Source organism: Poromitra crassiceps (genome assembly GCF_964638095.1).
Source record: "Poromitra crassiceps genome assembly, chromosome: 1".
Lineage (NCBI taxonomy): Eukaryota > Metazoa > Chordata > Actinopteri > Beryciformes > Melamphaidae > Poromitra > Poromitra crassiceps.
In genome coordinates, this window is record NC_139623.1 from 100938896 (window position 1) to 100961672 (window position 22777).

General features: G+C 44.7%; 1 protein-coding gene across 1 annotated transcript; it reads right to left on the reverse strand.

Moving 5' to 3' along the window:
- Positions 1-231: 231 nt before the first annotated feature.
- On the reverse strand, positions 232-17279 carry fzd6 (frizzled class receptor 6). The gene is made up of 8 exons (XM_083635541.1): positions 17147-17279; positions 14809-15271; positions 9291-9487; positions 8120-8699; positions 7442-7861; positions 4118-4272; positions 2999-3454; positions 232-2660 (listed from the first exon to the last, which is right to left on the reverse strand). The coding sequence occupies exons 2-8, from the start codon at positions 14992-14994 to the stop codon at positions 2495-2497; spliced, it is 2160 nt and encodes a 719-aa protein (XP_083491667.1). The 5' UTR covers positions 14995-15271; positions 17147-17279; the 3' UTR covers positions 232-2494.
- Between the last annotated feature and the right edge of the window lie 5498 nt (positions 17280-22777).

Below are 22777 nucleotides of genomic sequence, written 5' to 3' on the forward strand. Positions count from 1 at the left end.
CCTTAATATTCTTAGACAGAGGTTCTGCCATTTTCATACCAGAACTGAGTGAAACTGATTAGAAGAGTCAGTATTTAACATTGTCTAATTGGGCTAATTAGTAGTGAATTCAATAATGAATTAGTTTTGCTGTGATATTTGTATACCATCACCAAAAAACAGTAGTAAAGTTGTAGTTGATTTCTGATAGTCATTGTAATGCAAAATTAACTCATAAAGACACAGGTTTTTAAGTTTTATTATTCAAGGATATTTTATCAAAAAGAAATTGGGTTGATACAAAATTCATATGAAAAGGCATAGGCTACGCCTACATAAAACAACTCTAAAAAAGGTTCACAAATTATAGAGCAATTTCATAGATGATCTACTACACTAGAACCCATGTCCACATGCCACATGTATCAAATGATCTCTGAAATAGACTGACAACCATTCCCTTTGTAGAGTGTAACTGGATTGTCCTGTGACTCCCAAATATAAAGGCATTAAACATAAAAAAGTGAAAGACAACAAGTGGTGGGATAACCATCCCCTACACAACAAAACATACAGTAGGCATACAGCAGGATACAGTGATTTTCAAATAATCACAGAAGGTATTTGTGGAAATACATGATCCATAATCCATATAAATAACCCCTGAACAAACGTATTTGTTAAAGACTGTCCAATATTTAGGTTATTAGACTTACTGAATAGTGGTTTGTGCTTCTGATGGCAGATAGTGCAAAGACCCCTTGACCTGTTTCCTCAAACCGAAAAATCTAAATCTTATGAATGTGACTACACCAAAGCCAGGTGCATCTATGCATATCCATATCACATGCAGAACATGTGTTGCTCTTTGAAGATGAGGAGTCACAAGGAAGGCACATTCGTTCAGGATACTATAAAGCTATATTTGACCCCAGTTCACAGGACACCTAATTGAAGACACTTGGAATGGGTGGAAATTCTGCAAAATGCAAAGTATGTACAGCAACTAAGTAGGACAACAAATAAACACTGTGAACATAGTGAAAGTAACATGTTTGAAAGAGAGAACTTTGTCACATGAAAATGACATAATCAGCATACTATAAACATCAGCTACATCAAGAACATGCCTTTTCAAAGGAGTACAAAAAAGTGGCCCACTATGAATATTGCTAGATGAGGTTTCAAGACAAAACTGTCTTTCGAACAAGAAAAAGAACAGACACTTATAAAAAAGTTTACCACGGGAAGGCTTTCCTTACGTCGATTGTTTGGCAATATGATGACCTTCCTTATCAAAACAGTGTAGTGACTAGTCCAGTGAAAGACTTGCATTTCTAAAAAATATAAAATTATGTACATAAATATTGCATGTGCTTTCTACATGGTTGATCTACCAATCTACAAAACAGGTAGGCCTAATAGCTTTTAATGTATACTAGAAGGTGAAATGACCATGTACAGTATAGTAGGAATACAGCTGTGCTGCTGAAAGGCTTCCAACATTCATTTATATTGTATATCCTGAACACTTCAGTCCAAACATACCAAGCTTGAAATACTTGAGGTAAGTCCATTTGGCTGGAAATGAACTTTCACTTACGGTACTACATTGTAACCAATACAATCATAATGGGATGTGCTGATTGACGATGCAGCGACAGCTAAAGTAAAGGTCCCTCTCCTCTTTGATTAAAAAGGAGTTGGAGCTGGATCTAAACACCATGAAAGTATCTAACAAACTAAATCCACACAATCCATATTAGGAAAGCGAGCCGTTTCCACTTCCGTAACTTTGTACGTTCATTATCATATGTACAGCACCATGGCTTAGGTAAGCCATGGTGGTTTGTTGTTTTCTGTTCTTTCATATTCAGGATCTGACTCTGGCTCAAACATGTTCTAAGTTTGGATCAAATTATGTTGAGAGGTTGCCTTTGTTTATTTGAAAAATAAGGTAATGTCCACACATCTTCATCAGAATGATTCTGATGAAGATCCTTTGATCGAAAAGTTAATAAACTGACCTTGAGCATATCCAGTGTGCAGATGTTACTTTATTTGACAAGTTTATCGTTTATTTGTCTTGCACCTGAACCACTGGGCTGATGTGCATGCTCTACCTCCTGCATGCTCTACCTCCTGCTTCATTATATGTGCTGCTCTACCTCCTGCTTCATTGCCTTTATTTACTTGTAGTTTTCAGCCACAGTTAAACAACTGTGGCTAGTGGAGCCAATCAGAACATATGGTCATTGATAGTAATCAGCCTTAAAGACACTAACAGAAACTGCCTGTTCTTGGTAAGGCTCGGAGAGATGCTGGAAAATGAATGTTTAAAAATGGATTGAGAGTGTTTTTGGTGCATGACACCACACACATGTTTTTTTAATGGATCTCAAAGAAAATATAAACTATGGGACCTTTAAGCGCATACCGAGGTACAAGCATGATGCCTGCTATTTGAAACAGGTACATGAGGCAGTGTGTAGTGGGACTTGTCTCAGTGGATGTCTCAGCAGCTGCTGTCCTTGTTGTCCTTGCTCTCCTCTGGTATTTGGCACACCAGGTGGGGGAGGGAGGGGCCTTGGATGCTACCGCTGTGTGATAGGCTTAAAGCTGGATGCTGCTGTCCACTGGGAACCTGCCTGGGTTCTGATAGGTCACTCCTGGGAGTCAACCTAAAACATCCAGGACAAATTTAATCGTTCTGACATGTTATACAGTAGGTGTAGCCTGTTGGAGGTTTTACGCTTCATCAGCCAATTTCAATTTATTTGACATACCAGGTAAGCACTGCAATACACACATGCACACACACACCTCAGTGCAAGTAATTGTTGATATAATGACCCTATCAAGCCCCCAGAGATATATTATGGTAATTTTTGTACGATAGGGCTGTAAAAATCTTACTCATTCCCCCTTTAAAACTTTGAAGTGGAAAGATGAAACTTTTACCACACATTGTCAATGCCAACAAAAGCATTATACTGTATATCTGCCTGCCCTCACTTACCTTCCATCTGGGAGTTTGCGGAGGCTCTCGGAGCGGCTGCTGACCTTACTGGAGCTTCCCGCTTTGCTGCATCTCTCTGCCCCTTCCCTCTCCCTCTCTCTCTCCTTCTCCCTCTCCCTCTCCTTCTCCCTCGCCCTCTCCCTCTCCCTCTCGCCTCGCCTGGAGCTTCGGCTGGAGGCGGCCCGGTCGAGATGCTCCCTGGCCGAGGTCTCAGAGAGGGAGCCGTGGGTGTGGGGGTCGTGGTTGCCCAGCACGGACGTTCCTTGGTTGGTGGTGGTGGCAGAGGCAGAGGCGTTGGTCGACGTGACCCCAGTGCTCGTACCCATGGACTTGGAGATGACCTTGAGCTTGTGGGAGCCTGGCTTGTAGTGCTTCTTCTTGTGCTGCACACGGCTGTTGTGCTTGAGGAAGAACTCGCAGGACTCCTGCAGCACCCGCCGGCTCTCACTGATGGGGCTGCGGAGCAGAGAGCATGACGGTGACATGGTGGCTAAACTGGAGCTAAACTTGGTATTAGCCTTCAAAAACCCACCTTAGCCAAATCCTAACATGTTATTCATGAACCAAATTGATCTTGCATGTGAGGCCACACCAGATCAATGACGTGATCGATGAGCATGATTGGCCGATCACTGATCAATTACCCTATTTGCACTCAATCAATGACTAAGCAAAAACATCCCATGTGCTCTGTAGTGTTGCAAGAAGTGCTCTTCCCAGGGTATATGCAGGGATGTTGCAGTTAAATTCAATACCTTTTAAGACCTTTTTTTAAGACTCTTTCAAGACCTCAACGCCACTTTCGTCACATCAACGATAGGCGTGTAAATCACAAGTTTCATGATGATACAATATTATATAGATTCTTTGGACAACTATACAATGTTTTCCGATATCACAAAGTCTGCCACTATACGATATCGATTCAATTCAGGGGTCTGCAATCGATATGGGAAGATATCATATGCTCATTTAACACCATCAGCACATTAGCTACACAATTTAATACCTCTCACATGGCAATTAAGACTTTTTAAGACTTTTTTAAGGGTCTTAATTTTCCTAAATTGATTGATCAACTTTTAATACTTTTCAAGACCCCGCAGATACCCTGCTTACTCTGTCTTGCGGGTCCTGTTGAAGAAGTAGGCCCACTCTGAGCAGGTCTTTTTGCTGCTGACCCAGAACACAGCCGATATTCCAACCACCAGCGTCATCAGGTACTTCACCAGGAACAGGGACAGGTCAGGACGGTCATACTCTGTCGTCTGAAACTGAGAAACAATGACATGATAGAATCCTTGTGATACTATGATACTACTGACACTCACAGTGTTTTAATCTCTTTCTCTCTCTCTCTCTCTCATCCAGGTTTACCAGGTTATACATTCTTGTCTATTGGCCGCAGGACTGCCATCATTTTGCAGTTTCTGGGCCCTATCATTCGGTGAGGCAATCCACTATAATTCACTGGGAAACGTTTATCACATCGCAAGGAGGGGTTATGGTAAATGAATTGAGAAAACTTGTTACAGATCTATTCAGCTGTCATTGATGTTTTAAAGCCATCATAAATAACATGATATATGACATAGTTGATCAGAAATGCAACAATTTTGCTTCCTCTCTGTGTGCTATATAGAAGGAAGAGACATAACTCACCACAACGTTCAAATTTTGCATTGGGGCTAGAACTCCCCTGTAAGTGATGTTTGTGTAGATGGGCCATTGTATTTAATTGAGGAGTATTCTGCCATATGTGATCTGTATGCAGAATATATATTATGTGGGGGGACATTTATTTTTTGTATCATTGTAAACAGCACAGCAAAGAGGATATTAATCTAATAATGATGTCTGTAGTTCTTTATAGATCTAGCCCCTAGTTCCTCATTGCGCGGCTCGTGAGACGCTGGCGGCTCTCGAAGCTTTAGTTGGCGGCTCGAGAAGCTTTAGTTTGCGGCCGCCTAATATACTGTCAAAACCTGCTCAGACCGTCCCTCACTGCGGTGTAAAAAAACTGCGTGGTTGCCAGGTTGCTGGCCCTCTGATGCACCAAACGGGGGTGGAAACTCATCTGGCAACACCGCATCAACAAAGTGACTGAAGCAAAGCCTTGCAGAGGGAGTTTCATTTCAGCGTCCTGTAAACAGGGGAAACCACCGGCCGCTCCACGCTTCCGTGAGTGAAGCGCTGCTTCTTAGATGCTTTTGTTGTGAACCAAGATGTAACACTTCACTTTTTAATCAGAAAACCATACAAAACGGTATGGCTGATGGCTGATTTGTTTCTCTCCTTAGCCTACTTTTCTAATCCAGAGAGGTCTGCTTCACACAGCACAGCCTATAGAGACAGTCCGCATGCCTGGGAACGCCCACAAAATGTGAAACGGCTGGCGCGCGAGTGGGGTAAAACCGCCCATATATCTCATGGGTTGACTCACCAAAAGACGGTGCTGCGGCTCTAAACTACATGTTTGGGGATTCTAGAGCAGAACACAAAACGTCTGCGCAGATGTGCGTTTACTGCGGTGGTTAAATCCCCGATCGTGTCTGCCTGGGCTGGGCTATCAGCTAAATTCTAACTTTGCTGAATGGATAGAACGGGGGTTTTTACCCCACCCTGACCACGCCCCCAGCCAGGCTGAGCCAGCTAAACCAGCGTCTATGACGAGACGTGGCCTCAACCTATACGAGCAGGGACTGACTGAATGTAGTGTTTGTCTTTGCTAGCACGTTCGCTAGCAGACTGACAGACCAGCGTCAGTTCACACATAGCATTTCCCCTTTCCGCCTTCAAAATAAAAGCGTAAACTAATCTGTACTAAACTAATTCACTCAGAGCCTGCCGTCAGATAGGAAGCAACTCAATAAACTGCAGCAGATTCAAGACTAGAATTTATTCAGCACTTTGTGGCCATATTGATTTTATGTAGTCTATTTCCTTTGACTCTGTATTGAAGCATTTGACTAAAAAAGTGCAACCATTCCAAATTTACTGTTATATCTTATTGTTTGTTATTTATGTATTGATCCATCACATTGTTAGACACTTTCTGATTATTAAAGATAGCGTTAACAGTCAAACAGAATTCAGAAGAATATGTGTGTGTGTGTGTGTGTGTGTGTGTGTGTGTGTGTGTGTGTGTGTGTGTGTGTGTGTGTGTGTGTGTGTGTGTGTGTGTGTGTGTGTGTATATATATATATATGTGTGTGTGTGTGTGTGTGTGTGTGTGTGTGTGTGTGTGTGTGTGTGTGTGTGTGTGTGTGTGTGTGTGTGGAAAACAATAAAACACAAAAAATGGTAGGCAGATGTGCTTGGTTGGGGTGGCTTTTGGTGTTTTGCGGTAAAAGTGGCTCTCCTATTGACTTTGTCCTACCAGTGCGGCTCTCATCGAAAAAAATAGTGAGGATCACTGATCTAGCCTCTTAATTTTGCTCTCAAAGTGCAACAGATTGAAGCATTTTACTTTAAAATGGACAACATTTTCTAACCGGGGGGCATAGCCCCCCCTGGACCCCCCACGCCACGCTAAAATGACCTCGGTATTTCTCAAACCCTGGCTACGGCCATGTGTGTAGCTTGTAATTGTGATTGTGTTACTTTAACGCCTCTGCTCCGCCCAGATAAGAACAGGTCATTTTGAGGACTTGGCACAACGTGTAGACACTGAAGCAACATCTCAATGGATGGTAAAAGGCTGTGATTTTTCCCATTAGGTGGCAAATGGCAGTGACTACAAATTTACATCATTCATTGCCATTTTCATATGCCAAATATTGGGAAAAGGGCAATCTATTGTATTGCCCACTTTAAACTATCTTACTGTGTCATTTCCTATACTATTATCGATGATGGTTTGTTTTCATTGACAGGTGTGCCACTGAAATAAAGTCCTGATAGATGAATAGGTGCAGTGCAGCTGTCCTTCCCTGAAACAAACACACATTCTTACCAAATATTCAAACCCAATGGAATGCCTTCCTGGGTTTCTTTCACACACTGGAGAGACAGTAGCTGTGTATACGTACAGGATGCTTTGCATAGCCTGCACCTGATTGGATGAATACACCACTCGTTAGGCTGCCCTGGGTATCTGTCCCCAGTTACAAACTGGGAAAACATGGCGGCTTTTTCAGATAGGTCATGCAGTTGCTGAATCTTGATCAATTTGAGATCTACGGCGACTAGTTTGAAACGTTTTTTTCACAAGGTTTGGGAGTTTTTCAAGAGGCAGTGAGTCATGTTGGATGCTCTTGAAGATTGGTCAAATTTACTGTATGCAAATGTGACACCATCTCTTGAAACTTGCTGTGCCGCTCTACCAGTATGCATTTTGCATGGCTGCTCACGTCGCTGGAATTGTTCAAAATGAAACCAAATGTACCATTACTCTCCTGCAACTGAAACGCCTTCAGTGAGTGTATAAGCCATATAAGCTACCTTGTGAGAGCAGGGGATGCTGTACTCCTGACAGCGGTCGTTGATCCAGGTACTCTCCCAGGTGGCGCGCTGACTCTGTTCGTAGGTGTAGCAGGCCAACAGAGTGACCAGCGGCACCAGGTACAGGCCGCTGAACACCCCGATGCGGATCATGAACTTCTTGAGCTTCTCCTGGTTGCGCTCGTCGTGCTGGATGACCTGCCGCACGTGGTTGAGAGAAACGATCCCGGCCAGCAGGAGGGAGAGACCCACGATGACGCCCACGCACAGCGGAGCCAGCACAAAGTAGCGCAGGGCGTCCAGGTCATAGAGCCCCACGAAGCAAACCCCGCTGATGCTGTCCCCTTCCACCTTGTTCAGAGCCAGCAGCATGACGGTCAAGGACCCGGGGATCCCCCAGGCTGCGGAGTGGAACCACACCTGCAGACAGAGGACACAAGGAAGGAAGGAAATATTCAACTGTCTGGCCCTGTGATCTTCTCTGTCCTGTTCTTACTGCAGTCAAACAGTCAGTATCTGGCGCTTTTTGAGACCTTTTTGACGAGAATTTATCATTTTTATTGGGTGAAAGAAATATGATATATCTCTTTAGTACTCGATGACTACTAAGATGCAGTAGTCGTGAATGCCCTACTCCACTCCACTCTCCACTAGTCTTTATAATTTTAAGAACCATACCGCTTTCTTTTCAATGGCCTCACAGCTCCACTTGGGTCCAGCGGCCAGGAACCAGGTGATGGTGAGGATGACCCACCAGACGATGCCAGCGGTGGAGAAGAAGTAGAGGAGCATGAAGAGCAGAGTGCAGCCTTTACTCTGAGAGCCCAGCACCACTGTCTCAACACCGGCCGGATGGGATGCCTTGGTACAGGCTGCGTTATTCCCCAGCAGGAACCCGATGAAGTAGATGAGCGAGACGAAGCTGTAGCAGACGGCGTAGAAGATGATGGGACGTTCGGGGTAGCGGAAGCGCTTGACGTCGATAAGGAAGGTGAGGAAGGTGAAGAGCGTGGCGCCCAGGCAGACGATGGAGCACACGCCAATGAAGCTCTTGGCAAACTCGATGTCGTGGGGCTTGAAGTACATGTTGGAGCAAGGAGGAGCGCAGTCCTGGGCACCCAGGAACGACGAGCCCTGGCCCGGCTTGGTCTTCAGCTGTAGCGGGCACCAGAAGCCCAGGTCCCTCTTAGTTGATGGGGAGTTCATGGAGGTGGTTGGAGGGAGCGCTGAACCATCAGGAGAGCTACATGTGTCCAGTCTGTAGGATGACAAAACACAGAACGCATTTATATCCTTTATATGCCAATATGGAGAGTTACACATTTTGAGTATTAAGCCGTGTTACAGTGTTATAATTTTGTCAACTATGCTTTAAAAATTGGCCTAATTTGTCTTAATGTTGTGCATTCATTTGGGCACTTATTTTGTAAGAGTAGTTTTTACTTTCATTCAAATGGTAAATATCTTATTTTGGAGTGAAGGTCTTTACTTTCACAGGTAAATAGTATCCAAGCTGAATGCAGCTAATAGATCTAAGAGCAAAGACAATGCAAACACTTGAAAATCAAGACAAAGAGGTTTGTCTCTATCACTGATTCTCAACCATGTGCCATCAAGGCCCACAAGTATGCAGGTTTTCACTACAACCAAACACACGACAACTGCTGATTTGACTGATTAGCACACCTTCAACTAGAGAGAGTAGGAAGTCATCAGAGAAGTGAGCTGCTGTAGTGATTGGTTGGTACAGTATGAAGACCTGCACGCTGTTGGGCTAAGATGGCACGATTAAGAAGCACTGGTCTAGCTCTCGTGGACTGTTTGTAGTTGTGGGTTCTTCTCGTGGTACCTGTTACACTGCAGCTCAGGCGGCCAGGTGATGCCGAATGTAGCGATATCGTTGGTGCAGTCAGAGAGCACGGCTTCGCACTGCTCTCGACATGGACGGATCACCTTGGTCTCCTCGGTGCATGCTGGGATAAAGGCCTGGCACAGGAAGTGGTGGACGTCTGGAGAGCAGCGCAGCTTTGTCAGGGGCATGAAGGGCTGGGGAGAGAGAGGAGAGTTGAAGAAGCTGAGCATCCTATGTCTGCCTTTTCTTTGACACTGTAGGAATCAAGAAGGTCTGTCTGGGGCTAAGAGAGGAGATTTAAAAAGATTTAATTAGAAAACAAAGACAGACCTTTTGGATTTTTCATTTTAAAAGCTCTCAATCAAATGGAGTGAATGAAGAATTGACGAATGAGGATTTCCTTTGATGTTTTGATATGGTAGTACAATGTTTGTGCCTGTGATAATAGCAATTATTTTGCTTTTAAACTGGCTTTTCTTTTTCGTCATTGATTTTGATTTTTAATTATTATTTATTTATAGTATATTTATTATTTATAGTTTGTGCATGCAATCCTGTAACCATGAGGAAGGTTATTGGACATTTAAGACTTTTTCCAACTGTTTTTCAGAAAATATATATTTTTTGCTCATATGAGTGAGTGGTTGTTTCCCTAATGATGACCACCAGTTGGAGCTCATAGTTTAGACACTTTTTCTTATTTATTATTATTTACCAATTTACTGATCTGCTGACTATATTGTGATGCTGCTGACAGAGTACAAGAAGGTGGCCCAACCAGGGTCTCCTGCCATGGGCAACATCATAAATAGCCCACAGTATTAATCTAAAGCCAAGCACAGATCCCTACAGTAAACTACCAACTGAGAGGTGCTCTACAGCGCCACACAAAGGCTCCCATTCACTAGCTGGGAACCATATTCTTCCATTTCAACAGACTCGTGGAGGACTGGGGGCCGAAAGGGGAGAGGTGTGGGGGGGGGGGGGGGGGGGGGGGGGGCTGGTGTGCATGGGCTCCAGGAAATGACTGCATGGATGTTTGGAAACATACGACAGGGGAAGGCAAAGAGGTGTTGATAGGATAGGCTCCTCCCACAGTATGACTGTGTTTACAGCATGTGTGCCATGAAGGATTCCTGTGGATTTACACTGGCATACATAGTTTACACTGGATAGAGACAATCCAAATCATGCATAATAGTTTGTTATTTCTTTATCCATAGATTCTTGATAATATTAATAACTGTACAGCATGTTCTACAATATGGCCTTATATTATTGCATCTAAGACATTTTATATAGATTCCAACTGTCACCAGAATTTGGTTTCATCCCTTTCCCCCCGTTATCAACATAAAGAGATCCTATCAAGCCAATAGACTAAATGTATTATAAAAAAAAGCATGAAAACCGATGCCATGCATTATAACTATATCAACCCATTAACAGTTATAATGAGAGAGATGAGAGTTTTGAAGTCAGAGTCGAGACTCTTGATTTGAATTGCACCAACCATAAGACCTTCATGTAAAGGCTACAAATGCATGGATGTAAGATGAGAACTGCTGTTACTCTACTGCTAATATTTGTACATGAAACACACACACACATACACCACACACACTCCAACACAGTGCAAATGGTACAAGTCCACTATTCAATGTTTTCTCTCCTTGTTTTCCTAAACTCCAGTCTGGCAGTAGGCCCATGTCTCTCTGGGGCCAGGGGTTTCTGCCTCTGACAGTAAGAGTCCTTGTTTCTCCCCCGTGGAGGTCCTGGACTCCTTCTCAATGAGCTCTTCTTGCTGGACAATCTGACTTGTATATTTGCTTTATGGCAGAGCTACTGTAAAAACACACTCATTTCAGAAACCTTCAACCCAGGATCAGGAGCAGAAGTCAAGTCGGCTCATTCTAACAGGCTAAATCCTCCACAGAGAGTTTCATCCAATTTAGACCTTCAAGGATTAGAAGATTCAAAAACATGGCTAGACATACTAACATCTTTTAAACGTTTGCTCAAACTTTTAACATCAATTAACGTCTGTTACAGTATGGAGGTCATTTACTTTTTCCGTTCTCTTTGTATTCAAACACCTCACAGGTTGTGTCAAAAGCTGGCAAACACCGTTGGAATCTAGGAACGAGGACGGAAAAAGGTTTGCCCTCCTCTGGAGAAATGCTACTGATATGAGCCCAGACCAAAGCACAAGTCTGTTCCATTACAACGTCAGAGCTTTGTAACAGAGAGCTATGTGCAGTATGTAGTGTTGAATGTAGGCCAGTATGTGTAGGCCTGTAGTGTTGAATGTAGGCCAGTATGTGTAGGCCTGTCACCTGGGAGATAAGACGACAGAGGTGTACAGGGGAAATGAGTGAGTGATTAACGGAGAGAGAGGGAAAGAGAATACTCATTGTGGCATGCCGGATCGCCTTTGTGAGAGACTGGGTGTGTCCCCTCCCCTTCCTCCACAAATCAAAGGCCCCCACACAACAAAGTCGACTAAGTTCCCTGTGGCCAAGGTTGCTATGAAATCAGAAGCCTATACCTCTGCCAGATGCAACACAAAAGCCTCCTTCAGCAGATCACTGTTCATTCACAAAAGCCTCCTTCAGCAGATCACTCGCAACACTCTCACACCAGTGTGTAACCCGAACCCGGGCCTGCTGGAATGCCAGGACACAAGATGACAAGACCAGAGAAACCAAGTTCCCTCCTGAAGGGACGGGCAGCTAACCTGACCATGCCAGATGGTTTGTTTTCACATAACCGTCTGGGAACGAGTCGCTCGGGAAACCGTTTCAAAGGTCAGGCGCTTTAAAAAAAAATACCTGGCAGGTGATTGGATGAACCATCCGTCTATCATGTCTAATACGGGCTCGCTCTCGCTGGCGTCACCTCCCGTAGCTGCTTCATAGGACGCTGATTGGTCCAAACCACTGGAGGTTCAGATTCAAACCAATAGATTTGTCGTGTGATCGTGATCTGATGATCTCGCGTAGGGGTGTCACCGTGTACACGGCTAACCGGATACTAAATCATATCCGTTTAGAAAAATCAATAACTGATTACACGTCTTTTTTAGTTTTCCTTTTAAATAAAGTTTTGCCAATGATTTTACTGTTTTGGACTCGCAATCATTCACACGGGAAAAATACGTTTGACCAATGAAATCCTTTGTTTACAGCTGTCATACATCCATGAGCTTGTGTAGCTTGCTGCTAAAATGGGGGAACCCCCGGCTCATCAACTTGGTTTCTCAACATCCAATTTTGTATGACAAACACCACGAGGACCCGCCTACCTCAACAACCAAATGAAGGACAATATATGGCTTCAGATTGCCCAGCAGCTGGGATTCGCTGAAGATGGTAATGTAGCTGTTATGTCACGTAATTTACTTGCTAACGTTGTAGCGAAAACCACTGTTCTAAACGGATGGAGCTAACGTTAGCCACTTCTATCCAAGTGCTGCTGTATCCTAATACTGCTTCCTTCCTTACCATCGAGGGTATGTTTCCTCAGGCAGAGAAGAGGTGCAGTCTCTGTTAAGAACTAGCGTTTGTTCGGCGCAGTCGTTAAAACCACATGAATCCATGATCTACCTGGTACCAATTATGAATCTATCGGTTTGGGAGGTATTTGAATGGCGACAGTGCCCTCTAGCAGTTATATAGTGCAAATGCTGTAAAAAAACAACAACAGTTAAACGGTTACACGCTGACAGAAGGTCCCATGTACACGTTAAAATTGTTTGTAACCGTTGACACACATAATCTGGTGTGAATCCAGCAGACTCTCAAGGTTAACAGGCAGCACAACACCTTGTCTAAGTAAGCCTTTATCAATTTGTAGTAATTGCTCCTCATAAAACTAGGGATTTCAGGAGTAATGGCTAGTTGACGGCGAGTGCAGTGAGTACAGGTTCGAGCCCCCGTGTTGCCCCCGGCTTGGTCAGGTGTCCATACAGGCACAATTGGCCGTGTCTGCGGGTGGGAAGCCAGATTAAGGGTATGAGTCCTGGTCGCTGCACTAGTGCCTCCTCTGGTCGGTCGGGGCACCTGGGAAACTGGGGGAGAATAGCGTGATCTTACCACGCGCCAAGTTCTGCCGATGAAACTCCTCACTGTCAGGTGAAAAGATACATGTGCAACTGCACATGTATCTGAGGAAGCATGTGCTAGTCTACAGCTCTCCCCCGATCGGCAGAGGGGGTGGAGCAAAGACCGAGACAGCAAGGGGAATAGAGAGCCAAAGTAAACGTCATTTCCTGGCTTTCTCCCTGCACCAGCATCAGAAAATATACAACAGTGGTGAACGAGGGTTCACCACTGATACGTTGCTTTTTTGATCCCGCTTGAATTGTGCCACGGGGTACACACGTTAAATTTAGTCAATTTTAAAAGATAACTATGCATGTCAAGAAAGTCACAGTTTGTCCTGAAACTGAAACGTAAGGTTTAGTTTTGTGAATCAGCTACATCTCGTGTCGCACATTATACGTCACACCATCAACAACAATGGACTGGCAGGAGAGCCTTTCAGATTTAGAACTTATAGTGCCACAGTTTTACCACAAACTGCGACTTTCTCGACTTGCAGAGTTATCTTTTATATTGACAAACATGACGTGTGTTACTCCCGTGGCACAATTCAAAAAACAGGATAAAAAAGGTAGCGTATCGCTCCGTTCACCACCATTCATATTTTTCACACGCTGGTACAGGGAGAAAAGCAGGAAGTGACGTTCACTGTGGCTCTCTATTGGCAAAGTACAATTGGGGAGGAAAAAAACCGAGATCAGAAAAAAATTCAAAAAGGTTTAGAGCTGCACTCAACGGGAAGTGACAAATCCAAAACTGAGGTACGAATAAAATACAAATTCCCTCTTAAACAGCAGCAACCGAGCCCTCCGTCCAGGACCCATCATGTTTAGATCTTTTGTCTTCTCCCTTGGGTATTACAGACCAGACAGGCTGGTAAAAACACGCATACTGTGAAGTTCACAGACATCAAGTTAGGTGATTTCTGGGTGCTGGTTCAAATAGTTTTCAAACAGTTCACCTCTCACTGCCTTTATGAGCCACGACTTTCCTACTTACTGCAGCGTTAGCTCAGCTGGAATTGTTTCAATTACTTTAAGAGTTTTTCTTTTGTCTAATAGGCTAAACGGGTGTTGTCTAGACTTTTGGGATAATGCAAGTGGTTCAAATGTCCCCTCATCTACTATTCAATGTAGGAAAAAACTGGGATACATCAGGCTTTTAAATGAATGATTTACAAAAAGTGTGATTAAATAATTTAATTAATAAATAAAATGCACAAACAAGATCAATTTTTACCTTAGATTTTACAGACCGTTATGGACAGAGGAACCTCCACCATGTTGCCGATGGATGACACTGAGTGGTCGTCATCCACGGCCAATATCAGGTTAATATATCGCCAAATCGTTCTAACTCTATAGCAGTTGTAAGTAATGTATAATATAGTAGATGATGACACGAGGACTCACCTCCATCTTACTGGCTGCAATCTCCTGATCATAGTGCTCCATCATGTTGGGGAAGAAGGTCATGTTGTAGGGCATCCCTAGGCATCGGTGCACTTTGATGGGCTCACAGGTAAACAGGCTGTGCGCCCTGCAGCTTCCTACCCCTACCAGTGCCAGGCACACCCACAGCGGTCCAGCCATCCACATTGTGGTGGCTGGTTGATTGTGAGGGCGTGGATTTTTTTTTTTGTATCTTTGTATCTTTTTTTGTATGTATCTGTCTTTTTGGCTCAGCGTGAGGATATCTTGGCCTAAACACTGGATTCCCCTGGCTCACGCTTTCATCCACATTCCACGTCGCCTGGGGTCATCTCAGTGGAGACGGTGGGGCTGGCGGCAGGTAAAACATCCCCATCATCCTGCCCTCCTCTGCCAGGTCAGCATGTGCCTCTGGATCTCAGGCTCAGCTAGGAGACCCACAGCCCTGAGAATAAAGCAATTTCACTGAGTTGGGTGGGTTTACGCTTCTATCTACACAAGGTGTTGTTGCGTTGGCTTCCAGGCATGATGCTATTCCTACATTATCTATGATTAAGACTTCTACACTGGTTTTATATCTGGGCTTTTCATTATAAGGCAAGGAACCACATTAATATTTGCATTAGACCACAGCCCCTTCATTTGATAAGATTTTGTCCTCAGGAAGGAACCTAATCTAAGATGATTATTGTACTTTTTTGATTGATTGATTTTCATTATGGATATAGAAGGCAACAAAATCCAAGGGATGACATGTAAAAGTGTGAACACTTATTTCCAACATGGTCCCTTGTCTTATAAAAACAGCAACACATAACATCATATAAACAATATAGAAGAGTCAAGGATAAAAAGAACAATCGATACAAACCAACACAAGTTCATAAACCATTTCATCCAAAGGCTCAACACATTACTCTACCTTGCTCAGCAATCATTTTTTCAGAAGGTTTTTAAAACCATTCAGAGAATTCGCAGACTTAATTTCATTGGGGATCTTGTTCCACCCCCCCCCTTCCCTCTCTCTCTATAGAGGAATGTACTTCTCCCAACTTTTGCTTTTTAAGTTGAGCAGTTTCAAGTTTGCTACACTAGCCCTCGTGTTCAGGCTATGAGTGTCCCGAACAAACTGAAAGTACTTAGTAAAGTAATTTGGACAAAGGAGGTTATGCAATATTTTATAGACCATGATACGTTTTAACTGTCGAACTCTACCTATTTAGTATAGAATTGCACTGAATGTTAGTGTTGTACTGAGGGGATAACAGTGCGGAGAGTGAAGCCGTCTCATCAGAACAGTCTTTCATACATTCTGTGCTAACGTCTAGAGGTGAAAATAAACTATTGCTCATTCTGCTGGGGGTCAGACCACACTTTGGGAACCACTGTATAAGATGTATCACTATCACTCACAAAGAATGAAAGGATCAAAAATCCAGTCAATCCCCTTGCAGAGAGTTAAGTGCAGGCAGGGTGGGGAGTACTGAAGAGTCAGCCTGATTCACTAGTCTCAGCTTGTTGCACATTAAACTTCACATTAAAGTGTCAGTTTCTCACACACTTGCACAGGCAACTATCTTAACATGCACAGCTGAAGGTGAAACACTGATGTAGTGGACAGTGAACCAACTTAAACTCAGTAATCCTTATATTTGCAGAAAAGTTTTTTTTATGGCGACGACTATGAATCTTTATGAGATACATTAATTTCACAGTATGTATTATGCCAAGCAGTACTGAACTGAGTTACATGAGGTTAGGGACTTTTTAAGATAAAAATAAATTACAGGCCAATTAATTTTTGTTTAGACTGTATGTGGTTGTTACTAGGAAGGTACAGCAACCATTCCATTGAAAAAGGGGGGGGGGGATTTAGTATCAACAAGGCAAGGGTACAGGGCAAGGTTATATTGGGAGATGCAAAAAGACAGTGTATTTTACAATGGTTAACGAGGAAATAAACGTTCACAATTAAAATATTGTATGACAAAAAACATCACCAATCGGCCTGTATAACTATGTAACAAGCTGAATACAGGACAGTAAAGTGGCCGTTAGGAGTTCATGGTAGCACAGCCCGTTTTTACGAAAAGCCTATTATTTAAACATTGTAAATATGCTTTAAATGTATGCTATCTGGGAGTTTTCCAGACTACAACGGGGGCTGGGCGACTGCTTCCCCCCACATATCAGACGCTAACTGCGGAGAGAGAGCACACTAAACATCCCTGCCTCGGTCGGTGGTTTGGGACGGGCCCAGATCGGCTGCGATACAACAAAGTTTGAAAACGATATCATAAAATGAGACACAAACACTTACCCTCGACTTCCCAAGAGTTCATAATAACAGGTTACTACATGGATACTCTTCGGAGCAATCCTTTGGGAGATTTGGTAACGTGTTTCCTGCGATAAACTCGCGCAGAGTCTCCCTGTCCCCGCTGTCTTTTCTTGTCTGGCGACTTTGGACTATGCTGCCTTCCCGTGCTCTCGGAAATATCCAATTGACATAAAAACACATAGACATTCCACGATACGAAAATAGATCAATTTTGGAAAGAAAAAAAACAAGATAAAGATCAAGATTTGTTGTTGTTATTATTATAGTAGTACTAGTAGTAGTAGTAGTAGTAGTAGTAGTAGTAGTACTAGTAGTACTAGTACTAGTAGCCTACTACTACTAGTATTACTATGTAACAGTCACTTTGGTTGCAATTACATGTTGGTCCACTGTGTGGCACTCCTTGTTATTGTATTGTCTTTACGACAACAACTTACTTTACGTCTCACTTCTTCTCCAGTCTGCCTCCATGCAAGACGCAAGTCAGACTATTCTCTGTGACAACTTGGTGTGTGTGAATTAGCGTTCTATGTCTAGCTTCTACATGTGTGTAGAGAATTAGTGCCGTAGAGACGGCTTTATATGGTCGACAAGTCAATGAATAAACAGTCTGTGCGCAAATCCCACAACTGCCATGGTTTGAGTCTGTCATGTTAGCTGGCTATCCAGGAGGCTAACAAGCTACACAACACCCCCAAACTCGATGCACACGACTGGCGACAAAGACTAAGCCAAATAGACAAATTCATAGCCAGACACTTAATCCAGGTGAGATTTGAACCCTCAGCCCCAAGATTGTTTCTTTGTAAGTCTGGTTCTACCATGTGAGCTAACCAGCCTGTTGCTTGTTAGAGCCATACTCTCGAATGTAGAGCTGGAGACCAAGTATTATAGTTTTGAAGGTATATTCCACCTAGCCAGGCTATATTCCACCCAAATACTACTTTCTGTCCAAGTACTTACAAGTAGCCTACTTAGACATAAGTAGTATTTGGCTGAAACATACCTAAGTACTTGGACATGAAGTAGTATTTGGATGGAATATACCTTTAAAACTATAAGTATTTGGAGAGAAGGTAGGTAGTATTTGGGTGGAATATATCTTAAAAACTAAAGTACTTGAACAGAAAGTAGTATGTGTATTGTGGATAGAATATAATACTGTTATATTAATACTGTAGCGAATCAGGTATTCCTCCAAGGAACCAGGAGACTTATTGTTGGTACAGGCTTTTATTCTTGGCTTATTCTCATAGCTCCTAGCGGTAGCTTCGCTGCTAGCTCTACACACGTCCAGCCAGCTCTCTCACATATCCAGACTGACTCCTGCCACGAGACAGGAAGTGGCACTTACACACCGTTCCCCCCAGGAACAATCCCCACACATCAGTTCCTATCTAAACACAGCATCACCACATTACATGTCAAACCCTGGATCGCTACATACTCCCCGCCCAACAATAAGCCAGCTCCCACGCTGGCACCCACAACCCACACATATCCCCCTGTACCAAAACACACCAACACTAACATTTTTCCCGTCAACCCCCACAGACATTCTATTCCCCACAATTAGTCCCTTTTTCCCAGCACCCCCGTCATAATGTCTAGTTTTCATTAGGCACTCCATAATGTCTAGTTTTTATTAGGCACTCCATAATGTCTAGTTTTCATTAGGCACTCCATAATGTCTAGTTTACATTAGGCACTCCATAATGTCTAGTTTTCATTATTTCCCTTCTTTTTCACACATTTCAATTCAACACAAACCCCAACATCTTTTTACCCACATCTTAATTCAACAATAACCCCCACATTTACATTATTCCTTTTTGGCCCCGGTGCTGGTAATGCACCAGGGGCCTTACATTCCCGCATGTCGCCAAGACATTATGCACCGTTTTAGGCGACTAAATGGCGGCCGGCCACTAGAGGGCGCCGCTGCCCCACTAAGATTTGACGTCATACCTTCCTCACGGTATCAGCTGTTTCCCCAAAACAACGTGCCCAGGTCGCTTTGCAGAATGCAGCTTACGCGGCCCCTCCCCCTTGCTGCATGCCAGACGCACAGTAGAGAGGAGCTGTGAGGAGCTGTCCCTGTGTGTTTACAATCATGTGTGTGATAAAGCAGGAGAACGCAAGGACCCCCCTGAACTTTCCCCCATCTAAAAACGTCGGCTGTATGGGAATATTTCGGCGTTTGTAAAAATACAGATGGCCATAGCCTCAACGCAAGACTCATCCGAATGACTGATGAGTCTCGCGTTGAGCCTAGGATGGCCAGGGCTTAGATCTGCGTGAGCACGACCCGTCGTAATTTGTCAAATTCAAGGTACATTAAAACGTTGTCTTGCTTCAACATACATCGCATCGCATAAACCATTTCCACCCGCAGGTTTGAGGAGTAGCTAACATAAACGTCAGATAAATACTCTCTATAGGCTAACGTTACCTACTGAGGCAGCTAACATGGCTAATTAGCTAGCTAACGCGGTCCATCGATATACAGTCTGGTAGACACATAAAGCAGTGTGTTCCTTCTGTTTTACACAATGTTCGCCAGCCTGCCTAGTCTCTTCTCTGTATATCCTTACAACAGCTAAGAGAGGAGCTTGTGAAGATTGAACGAACATCCCCACAGTCAAAGCACCTCCCTGAGATATCCATATAAAAACGTTTATTGCTTTAATACCAAAAATAAAACCTCCAGTGTCTGTAAGCTAATGCTAACGCGTTAGCGATTAGCTATTGGCTGGTTGTTGTGTACACTTGTGTAGGCCCCATGTTATGGTTAGACCCGGGAGTTAACATTATAAAACACATTTCCTGGCATATGCAGGTAGTTGGAAAACCTGGTAAGTTCTGAAAATATGTGTCTATTATTGTGTTATTCCAGCTATCGTTATCGGTTGTTAGGTTAGAGTAATATGAAGCCGACAAAAACCGGCAAAACAGACAAGCGGTTAATGCTAGTCTGCTTCCATTAAAACCATTGTGTATTAAAATAAACGATAACGTAGCTGGAGTAACTAATAAAACACATTATTTTCTGAACTTACTTAAGTCCCCAACCAACTTCCCGCAGCTTTCTCAAAACAATGTCCTTTTTATTGCGGTCCATCAATACAGTCTGGTAGACAGATCAAGCAGTGTCTTCCCTTTGTTTTACCAAGCAGTGTCTTCTCTATCTAAAACAGATCTATAAGGTGAAGAGCCTGTAGCATGTAGATGACGGCTTGAGACTGGCTGCCACAGCTGTCAATCATCCCTTTTTATATGTCAAATAAGTACTTCAAAACAAACTGATCAGAAAAATGACCACTTGCACAGGCATTAGCATGACAATAACTATCTAAAATGATACAACCCACCTTTGGAAAAAATGCGTGACGATACCATGCACCGGGGCTATGCCAGGTTTCGACCTGGCCTTGTTCCTTCTACCTTTCCTTTAAACCGCCACCATTTCCATCCCCCCTTTCAAAGCTTCTGTCCCACCTGAAGCACTCTAGTCCCTCTCAACCCCCAGTGGGGTCAGTCCTTCCCAGAGTGACTCTCCTCGGCCCCCCCTCTGTGCTCTACAGTTATCACACGAACTGCAGTAGCTCCGCACATCCTCCTTGTGTTTGCCCCAGTAGAATCCCAGACGAACCCGGCGGAGCGTCTCCTCAACCCCCGATGACCGGGTCCGAGGCCCCTGTGTGCCCACCGTAGCGCCAACTCCCTTAGGCAGCCGGGTACCACCCACCATCTTTTCTTGCGCTCCTTTCTCTCCAAACGCCCATTTTTACACAGACGCAGGTCCAAAAACATATTCCACAGTCCCTTCGTGGCACTGGAACATGTGTGAATCTCCTCCACAGGGGGCCGGCGTCCGGCCGCTACCCATGCGTACACCGGACCGATATCCGCGTCCTCCGCCTGCCTGCGTCTCCACTCACCCACGTCGACATCCCAGATGGCCATGTCGTCATCTGTCAGGTCCACTTCTGCACAGTCCTCCTCGTCTTCCTCCACCTCTTGCACTCGGTCGTCCTCCCGTCCCCCTCCCCCAGGGGGCGGCGTGCTCAGGGCAGCAGGGCGAACACCACCGGCATCCATCTCCACCTCGGCTTTCTGCACAGCAACCGTGGGGGGTGTGTAGCGGCTAGGTTGGGCCGGCTCCTCCGGCGGTAACCCCTCTCGCTCACCCGGAGACACGAGCGTCGCTCTCCCGACTGTAACAGCGCTGCAGATGATGTCTCTCACTTCCCTCTGGCTGTTCAGCACAATCCCCGCTCTCCTGATTGTCTCGTCGCTGATGATGATGTCTCCCTCTACCGGCTGGTATGCAGAGCAGCTAGCCTGGGCCGGCTCAAACGTCACTCTCCTGCCCTGAATAACCGGCTCTGCACTGCTCTGCTGCTCCGCTGCCTGTTGCTCAGGCTGCTCCCCCGGCTGTGTGTCTCCTCCATTCCCCAAAGTCTCAGTGCACTCTCTGGCTAAGTGCTCAGGTGAACGGCACGTCCAACAGAGTCTCACCTGCCCGGCGCCTGAACGTCTCTCTTCTCCCGCTGTCCTCCGGTCCCCGACAGCCCTTCGACACTCTCTGGCTAGGTGTCCAAATGCACCGCATGCCCAGCAGGCTCCCTGCCGTCCCCAGTACCGTTGCTCCGCGTACCTGGTCTGTCCCCCGGGACCGCTGCGACACCACCTCGCTAGGTGACCAGGTCCCCCGCATGTCCAACACAGTCTCTGTTGCGGCTCCTCCGGCCGTTCTCCACACTGCGCTACCTCTGTGCTCAGCAAGTCCACACGTCTGCATGACTTCTCATAGCATCCGCATCAGCTCCACTGCCCAGGCAGGAGTCGCTTCCAACAGCCGTCTGACTTCTTTCAACAAATGGGCTTCCATGCCCGCCAGCACCGAGCTGATCCCCGTCGTCAGCTCCTCTTTCCTCCCGTTCAGCGACGGCCATTCTCCGTCGCGCACCATCGCACGTGGTGCTCTTAGCAGTTAGCAGTTAGCACCCCTGGTAGCTAACCTACTACCGCTAGGTCGCTCGAGCCCAAAAGCCGTCTCACACACAGTCTCTTTTGCCGTTCCTTCTCATCCTCTCCCCTCTCGGCCAACGCAGAGGCGATACCGCTTTACTTCTTGACACCAATGTAGCGAATCAGGTATTCGTCCAAGGAACCAGGAGACTTATCGTTGGTACAGGCTTTTATTCTTGGCTTATTCTCATAGCTCCTAGCGGTAGCTTCGCTGCTAGCTGTACACACGTCCAGCCAGCTCTCTCACATATCCAGACTGACTCCTGCCACGAGACAGGAAGTGGCACTTACACACCGTTCCCCCCAGGAACAACCCCCACACATCAGTTCCTATCTAAACACCGCATCACCACATTACATGTCAAACCCTGGATCGCTACAATACTTAGTCTCTGACTCTACAGACTCCTAGTATGGCTCTACCAAAAAACAGGCTGGTTAGCTCAGATGGTAGAGAACCAGACTTACAATTTAACAAACTTGGGGTTCAGGGTTTGAATCTCACCTGGAGGGAGTGTTTATTTGATAAGGATATCTTTCACTTTATATTAGGGTGCAAAAAGAGTAACAAATGGA

Bases quoted from the DNA above. Each gene is read 5' to 3' on its own strand.
- fzd6 (XM_083635541.1), bottom strand. From the start codon at position 14,994: ATGTGGATGGCTGGACCGCTGTGGGTGTGCCTGGCACTGGTAGGGGTA. The intron at 4,273-7,441 runs GTAGCTTATATG...ATTGTTTCTCAG, and splicing joins GCATCCCCTGCTCTCACAAG to TTTCAGACGACAGAGTATGA. The intron at 2,661-2,998 runs GTAAGTGAGGGC...TGGATGTTTTAG, and splicing joins CGCAAACTCCCAGATGGAAG to GTTGACTCCCAGGAGTGACC.